At 42.3% G+C, this 8,848-nt stretch overlaps 1 protein-coding gene across 1 annotated transcript in view; it reads left to right on the forward strand.

The window, feature by feature from the left end:
* Nucleotides 1-8,848, forward strand: part of MUC5B (mucin 5B, oligomeric mucus/gel-forming) — a gene marked incomplete at its 5' end in the record, with an annotated part of 85,301 nt that overhangs the window by 71,174 nt on the left and 5,279 nt on the right. The window contains one exon of the mRNA XM_010566014.1: nt 1,157-1,279. Coding sequence (XP_010564316.1) covers nt 1,157-1,279 — 123 coding nt within the window. The remainder of the gene's footprint in view (nt 1-1,156; nt 1,280-8,848) is intronic.

Here is an 8,848-nt window from a genome sequence, read left to right on the forward strand (position 1 = left end):
GGGTGTGGGGGGGGGGGGGGGGAACTGTGCAACTGCAGCCAGAGAGAGGAGTGAGAATGTGAGAGGAACAGCCGTGCAGACCCCCAGGTCAGTGCAGAAGGAGGGGGAGGAAATGCTGCAGTCGCTGGAGCAGACATTCCCCTGCAGCCCGTGGGGAAGACCATGGTGAGGCAGGCTGTCCCCCTGCAGCCCATGGAAGTCCACAGTGGAGCAGATATCTGCCCGTAGCCCGGGGAGGACCCCACGCTAGAGCAGGTGGATGCCCAAAGAAGGCTGTAACCCTGTGGGAAGCCTGTGCTGGGGCAGGTTTGCTGGCAGGACTTGTGACCCCGTGGAGGACCCACACTGGAGCAGTCTGTTCCTGAAGGACTGCAGCCTGTGGAAGGGACCCACGCTGGAGCAGTTCATGAAGAACTGCAGCCCGTGGGAAGGACTCGGGTTGGAGAAGCTTGTGGAGGACTGTCTCCCATGGGAGGGACCCCACACTGGAGCAGGGGAAGAATGTGAGGAGTCCTGCCCCTAAGGAGGAAGGAGCAACAGAGACAACATGTGAGGAACTGACCACAACCCCCATTCCCCGTCCCCTTGCGCTGCTGGGGGGAGGAGATAGAGAACTCAAGAGTAAAGTTAAGCCCAGGAAGAAGGGATGGGTGGGGGGAAGGTGTTTTTTAAATTTGGGGTTATTTCTCATTATCCTACTCTGTTTTGATTGGTAATGAAATAAACTAATTTCCCCCAGTTGAGTCTGTTTTGCCCGTGATGGTAATTGGTGAGTGATCTCTCCCTGTCTTGACCCACAAGCCTTTCATTATATTTTCTCTCCCTCGTCCAGCTGAGGAGCTGAATGACAGCGTGGCTTTGGTGGACACCTGGTGGCCAGCCAGGGTCAACCCACCACAATTGAACACTTACTTGGAATAACAAATTCTTGATATGTGTGTTTAACTAGATAATTGTTTCTAATTTGCTGTCTAAGTGTTCAGAACCAGGATTTAAACTTTCAAGCTAGCCACCATTTGCAAAATTTCACTTTTGCCACTTGAAAGAAGTTCAGAAGCGTGTGAGAACATAATTAGCTCACACATTTTTGAAGTAATCATACTATACTTTATCACAATGAAAAAAATAATTGTTTGCTTTTCTTATAAAATTTTAGGTTGGTGAAATCCTGCTACTTGATCATTGCAGCCATTACAAATGTGAAATAATTGAAGATCAACTTGTTGCAGTCCAAACTAAAAAAGTATGCCCCGAGTACAACCCAGAAGAGTGCGATCCTGTAAGTTTTAATCAACTCTTCACTGATTGAATGCAGTTTAAAAGAACAAGGGGGAGCAAGGAAGAATACAACAAATCACTTTCACTAAAATTGCAGGAATGTCTTAAGAATGAAGTTAATCTTGCTGTAACATTAGTAATAAGAAAAGCTTAGTGTTTTTACATGAGGCTACAAGGATTCAAGACTTCTGTGGTGGGGACAGTAAGTCATCCATTGTTTCATTCAGTGTTCATCACAGAGGAGCCTTCTGTCCAGTATCAGTAATGTTAACTCATATTCTTACTCAGATTGTCATCTGTGCATTAATACAAACCCTCCTTTATTTTTGCAAAGGATGAAGCAGACACTACTCCTGATGGCTGCTGCAAAATATGTAAACGTAAGTAATGCTGTGTTCGTGTTTTCTGCTTGAAGAGCGCTGTATTCAACTTCTATCTTTGAGTGGATGGAAGGATTCTTCACACACACACCCCCCCAATTTTCACTTATTCTATTTATCAAGACCTTGTGGTTCACTATTTATTCAAAAGGAAAAAGAAAATTTGTTTTCCTGATATAGAATACCACAACACCAACCACCAATGCTCAAACCTCTGCATTACCTTCCAAAGACACTGTACAGCTGACATCAAAGAATAACCTGAAAACTCCAGATACATTACACAGTATCCCCACCATCACATACTACAGATTCTCAATAATCAGACATCATGCACTTTGAAATTGTTTTAGCATTCATTTCATCCAGAACTAGAAATCTGAAGTATATGTTTCCCCCCCCCCCCCTTTTTATGAAGGTAGAAACTGCAAACCTTACAGCAAAAAAACTGTGATTCGCCACGGTAACTGTGAATCTGCTGAACCTGTTGAGCTGGCATACTGTGAAGGAACTTGTCCGGGCTCCTCAGTGTAAGTTCCAAAAACTTAATTTAACATCGCTATGGCTTCATTTATACTGGTCTGTCAAGTTAATCAATCACCCAAGGGTACTGAGGGAGCTGGCAGAAGTGCTCACCAAGCCACTTTCAATCATTCGTCAGCAGTCCTGGCTAACCAGGGAGGTCCCAGTTGACTGGAGGTTAGCAAATGTGACGCCCACCTACAAGAAGGGCTGGAAGGAGGATCCAGGGAACTACAGGCCTATCAGTCTGACCTCAGTGCCAGGGAAGGTTATGGAGCAGATCAGCTTGAGTGCCATCACACGACACGTACAGGACAACCAGGTGATCAGGCGCAGTCAGCATGGGTTTGTGAAAGGCAGGTCCTGCTTGACTAACCTCATCTCCTTCTGTGACAAGGCAACCTGCTTAGTGGAGGAGGGAAAGGCTGTGGATGTTGTTTCCCTGGACTTTTGGCACCATTTCCCACAGCATTTTCCTGGAGAAACTGGCTGCTCAAGGCTTGGACGGGCATACTCTTCACTGGGTAAAAAACCGGCTGGATGGGCAGGCCCAAAGAGTGGTGGAGAATGGAGTTAAATCCAGCTGGCAGCCGGTCACAAGTGGTGTTCCCCAGGGCTCAGTATTGGGGCCAGTTCTGTTTAAGATCTTTATCAATGATCTGGAGGAAGGCATCAGGCGCACCCTCAGTAAGTTTGCAGATGACACCAAGCTGGGTGGGAGGGTTGATCTGCTGGAGGGTAGGAAGGCTTGACAGAGGGATCTGGACAGGCTGGATCGATGGGCTGAAACCAACTGTATGAGGTTCAACAAGGCCAAGTGCCGGTCCTGCACTTGGGTCACAACAACCCCATGCAACACTACAGGTTTGGGCAAGAGTGGCTGGAAAGCTGCCTGGCAGGAAAGGACCTGGGGGTGCTGGTTGACAGCCGGCTGAATATGAGCCAGCAGTGTGCCCAGGTGGCCAAGAAGGCCAATGGCATCCTGGCCTGTATCAGAAATAGTGTGGCCAGCAGGACTAGGGGAGGGATCATCCCCTTGTACTCAGCACTGGTGAGGCCGCACCTGGGGTACTGTGTTCAGTTTTGGGCCCCTCACTATAAGAAAGACATTGAGGTGCTGGAGCGTGTCCAGAGAAGGGCAACCAAGTTGGTGAGGGGCACAAGTCTTATGAGGAGCAGCTGAGGGAACTGGGGTTGTTTAGCCTGGAGAAAAGGAGGCTGAGGGGAGACCTTATTGCTCTCTACAACTACCTGAAGGGGGGTTGCAGCGAGGTGGGGGTCAGTCTCTTTTCCCAAGTAACAAGCGATAGGACAAGAGGAAATGACCTGAAGTTGCACCAGGGGAGGTTTAGATTGGATATTAGGAAAAATTTCTTCACCAAAAGGGTTATCAAGCATTGGGACAGACTGCCCAGGGAAGTGGTTGAGTCACCATCCCTGGAGGTATTTCAAAGACGTGTACATGTGGCGCTTTAGGGACATGGTTTATTGGTGGACTTGGCAGCATTAGGTTTATGGTTGGACTCAATGATCTTAAGGGTCTTTTCCAATCTGCATGATTCTATGATCACAGAATAGCAACAAAGTTAATGTGTTCATAAGATTTCATTGAGTGGAACCAGACTCAATGGAAGCAAGAACAGTTTTGCTACTGAAGAGACAGGTAATTAAAATCACATTCATAAGTGTCTGTGGGAGGGAGGAAGAGAAGATGTAAAAAACCCCACCCCCAAAACAAAAGTCAGCAGGGGCTTTCTGTATGTTAGTTTTTAATAAGATCTATTTTCTTTTCCTGGCGGAACACAGGTATTCTCTTGAAACAAACCAGATGCAACACGAGTGTAGTTGCTGCCAGGAGTCCAGCAGCCAAACAAGAGAGGTGACCCTGACTTGCAAAAATGGAACAAGCATAAATTATGACTACGTCTACGTGGAAGAATGCCAGTGTATGAATGCATGCACTTCAGAAACCTCTGCAACATATGGCTCCCAACTGAAGAAATCCACTGCATATGGTTCCCAAAGGAAAATCAGCAGAAAAGAGATGATCAGTGGAAAATGAAAGCAGAGACCCTAGGGAAACTGGAATCATATTTTCCACAGAATAACTTCTGCTCCTTCTTTAACCAATCTTCCATCAGTTTCTCTTATCACCTTTTCTCTCTTGTAAAAAAAAAAAAAAGTCAAATAATTAAATCTTGGTGTTTTGGGGTTTTTTTTGGTTTTGCTTTTTTTGTTTGGTTGGTTTTTTAAGTGATACAATATTCAAGGGCAAACATAGATGACTGTGTAAGATACCTTTGTGTAAGTTACAGAAATATGCAAATATGTTTCCATTTAATCACAAACCCGACATTTTTGGAAAAAAGGTTTAAGGGGGTCTCTAAAAACCAAAACCAGAAAATATTGTAGCTACATTGCACTTAACTCTTGTTCCTAGAGAAAGCTTTATTGCATATCATTTTTATGGAGGTAATGGTCCTAAACACACATCACAGTGACAGGGAGAAGACTGGTTTCTTGTTCATTTTGCCTCTTATTTGATCAATAAAACTTTCAGCATTTTTCAATTTCGGTGACTGGTGGCTGTTCGATACCCATTGTCATTATCTAAATGACAGTGAGTCCAATGGCATCAGGGAGTTTTCTAATGCAGATGGGTATATTCTCTAACAGCCTTTAGGAACAAAGACATTCTCAAAACCCCTTTCCTGGATAAGGTTAAATTCTCTCACTCAGGTCTAAATAGCTCTGCTCACTGGCGTAAGAGGTACAGAGATTAAAAAAAAAAAACCCTCATTTGCTCACTGTATTCTACTTGCGAAGATGGTGGGATAACAGGTAGGCTGTAGTTTGTTTTCCCTGTAATTAGTGGAGAGGTCCAGGAGACAAGTATAAAAAAAGGAGGAAGGGAAAACTTTATTCATCACTACCATTTCATGTTCTAGATCAAAAAGTATCTGGCTGCAGAAATCAGCACCTGCTTCTTCAGTTGAAAAAACAAATCTCTATATGAATGAAAGCTCTAATTAGTTGAAGAATACTTAAGGTGATGTCAATGAACTTGGTAAAAATCAGAAAATGCTCCTGCCCATAATTTTAACAATATTTGCAAGTAAGTTCAGGATATGTTTTTAAACTGTGCATTTGTTTCCTGTGCTATCTAAAGCTTTTGAATGGATTTACACTAGTAAGGAAATTGGCTGCCTTTTCCCACAGTAGTTCATCATGTTTACCTAAACTGTTTGGAGCACTTACCTTATCAGTAGCTGTTATAATACAAAGCCTGAAATCTGCCCTGAAGGCTTGGCTGAAAAATAAAGGAGGAACTGTTTGATCAAATAATTGCACATTTTATACAGGCTCATTTAGAAGTGACATTCAATTCCTGAATGAAATCAGTAGATCCTTCACAGGCATGACCTGATATCACATTAGGATTAACCAGTGGGGAGAAGTAGGCAGGTTTGTAAGCTTTGCATTTTACTGCTGAACTCCATTCATCTCTTGCCTACCCAGTGTTGGCCTGTCCCACATCAGGTACACAGGTTCCAGGCAGGGTTCCTAGCTATGACAGTGGAGCAGACAGCTGTACCACTCCCTGCACCTTCTCTGACTCAGCAATAAGCCATTTTTCTTTGGGAACCTGGGCTGAAGCCAGACCAGCTGCGCACCACCAGTTTTACAGTTTCACCACTGCCTCCTCAGGCCCTGAACACCAGGTATCACTCTGAGGAGACATCCAAACAGTCCTGAACAGGCTGACTAGTGGGTCAAGCAGTTTGACTGCTTCAGCATAGCTTCCTGGGTTTCTGGCTTCCAGAGGGTTTAGCACTTCAGGCATAGCACCATGAGAACAGAGAGTGCCTGATGGGATCTAGAACTGTACCGCAGTGGAAAAATACAGGATCTAGAACTGCACCGCAGTGGAAAACCAGCACGGCTGGCTGTAGGAGGTCTTCCTAAGTGAGAGGCATTCACATATGCCAGCCACATTAGGCCTGGCTTTATAATGGAAAGCTAGCAATATTAATCCAAGCTAGACAAATTAATGCCTGCAGAGCTGATTCATCAGGGTGCAAAAACCCAGTGACACTTACATAGCTTTTAACAAACATCTGTAACCACTTCTGAACTTGGCTTTGAGTTCAGACTGAAGCCAATGAAATCTGCGTGTTTTTCCCCCTTCCTCCCTAGTCCCTGTATCCTGAGTATTTGGTACCATGTATCACCAGTTACAAAGCTTCCCTAACATTTTCCAGTCTGCAGGTTTTCCTCAACTATTTTAAGCACTGTATTAACATTAGCAGCACTTTCCAATTTGAGTCTTAAGCTGCCCTCTAACGGTCATTATTCCCTTCTGTAAAGAAAACTAAACCAGGAACTATTCCCTTAATTCTACTGGAAACATTAAGCTTTGCAGACCATATTCATCCATCAGAGATCAATCATATTAGCATGTATAATTGTTTTATTTGAAACTCCCAAGTTATGGAAGATGTAAAGGCTATTTCTCAGAGGTGAATGCCACATTATTTCCAGGTAGCTGATCAGTTACCTGAGTTTCATTTGAAGATGTCACTGCAATCCTCAGTGATCAGGTGCTGCATTCATGGGGGAGTGGAGGGGGATGGGGGGAAAATCAGCACCATAATTCACCTTTAGACAATCTTGATTAGTGGGTTTGGGTTGTTTGTCGTTCTTTTGTTGTTTGGGTTTTTTTACTACGAAAACCAGCCCACTGCAAAATGCTAGAAAGCACTGAATTTCCTCTGTTCTCCTTAAAATACAACTTCCAATTTTTTTTTTTTTTAAAGGGAAATCTATTTTCGTACCTTTTTTCTCTCAAGCCTACATAGAAGAAAACCCAGGGGATTTGCAGTTTAAGTAAACAGGTTTCAGGAGGAAACAAACATGTATATTTCTCTTTGAAGCAAATGCTATACTAGAAGTCCAAGGAACCTCTAGTAATTACATAAAATCAGAGAAATCAGCTAAATAGGAAAACATGAAGACATACATTTGTTTGATATGCAAGAAGTTACCATTTATGTTACAATATATCTAGCTATTGTGTACTATACCAAGCTGCTTAGAACTTCAAATGATAAACTGATTGTACACCTTAATTTTATAGCAAAATTTCCAACTATGTTCAATCATAGCAGCAAAAGTTTGAGTTATAGAACTACAGATTAAAAAATATTTAAAATGAGAAACAGTATATAATCCAAAATTAATCCTGAGCTCTTTCCTGTCATTTCCATGGGGTACCAAATTAATCAGAAAGTGCTGGCTTTTCATCCTCTGATATTTACCTTAAACAAATATACTGATGCTTCATTAAAAATTACCATAGAAAGAGCATTTACCTACATCAGGAAATAGAACACCCATTTTTCTATTCCACTAACAGTCAATTACAGGGACTATTGCATTACGGAATGTTATGTAGTAATATGCATATATATGGTAAAACTACCCAGTTAGTGCATTTTATTGATGTGTTGACATAATGCCTTTTAAACAAATCTGTCAACCATACTGAGAATCTTAAACAGCTCATTGACTAAAATGTCCCATTGTAAATAAAACCATTTACAGGTTTTGTCTGATGATCTAAACTGGGCAAATATGAAGGTTATGCTGTTGTTTTGTAAAAGTCAGTGCATTTGTGAAACTGTAATACTTAGCCACATGAAAGACATTTGTTAAGTTTTAAATTAATATTTATAATATATACCCAGAGTTCTTCAGTTGAAGGACAGAATTTAATATCACTGAACAAACTAAATCTGGTAAAATATCTGTACAACATTCATATGCAGGGCCCTTCATCTCCCAATCCAAATTAATGACCTACGTGTGCTCTAGGCTTTCCAAAACAGAAAATACCAACAACATTTGATCAGTTGGAAGACTGGAAAATAGTCAAATAGACTAAGAATAATTTGAAAGATTAGATGAAACCAATTACCCTGTAAACTAGGAAACAATAGCTCCAAATTATTTTGATTAATAAAGAACAATGGGTCCCTATTTATCAATCTTTCCCTACGCAGTCTTAAGTGTATTTTGAAAATTTTGTGATATATAGAAATATTAAACTACAAGATAAATACTTTTCCTGTTACACCAACATTTCTCTTGCCTCCTCACTTTTCAGCATAACTTTTCCCACTACTTCTCCTTTTAAAACAGCACCTCCAGGCAGTGATTTAAGAAGCTATTTTGTTGATTTTGGCTTCTGACTTTCATTCACCTCCCTTCCTCTATTGATATTTGATAGCACTTCCCATGTTTTTAATACAGTAACTTTATGTCTGAAGAGTTTGTTGTCTTCATTGATACCACCTAGTTGTCTCCTGTCCTGGTTTCAGCTGGGATAGAGTTAACTGTCTTCCTAGTAGCTGGTACAGTGCTATGGTTTGAGTTAGTAGGTGAAGAATGTTGATAACACACTGATGTTTTCAGTTGTTGCTAAGTACTCTTTAGTCTAAAGTCAAGGATTTTTCAGCTTCTCATGCCCAGCCAGCGAGAAAGCTGGAGGGGCACAAGAAGTTGGCACAGGACACAGCCAGGGCACCTGACCCAAACTGGCCAACGGAGTATTCCATACCATGTGACGTCACATCTAGTATATAAATGGGGGGTGGGGGTGGGGGGGG

This window comes from Haliaeetus leucocephalus, unplaced genomic scaffold (assembly GCF_000737465.1).
Source record: "Haliaeetus leucocephalus isolate CR32 unplaced genomic scaffold, Haliaeetus_leucocephalus-4.0 Scaffold200, whole genome shotgun sequence".
Lineage (NCBI taxonomy): Eukaryota > Metazoa > Chordata > Aves > Accipitriformes > Accipitridae > Haliaeetus > Haliaeetus leucocephalus.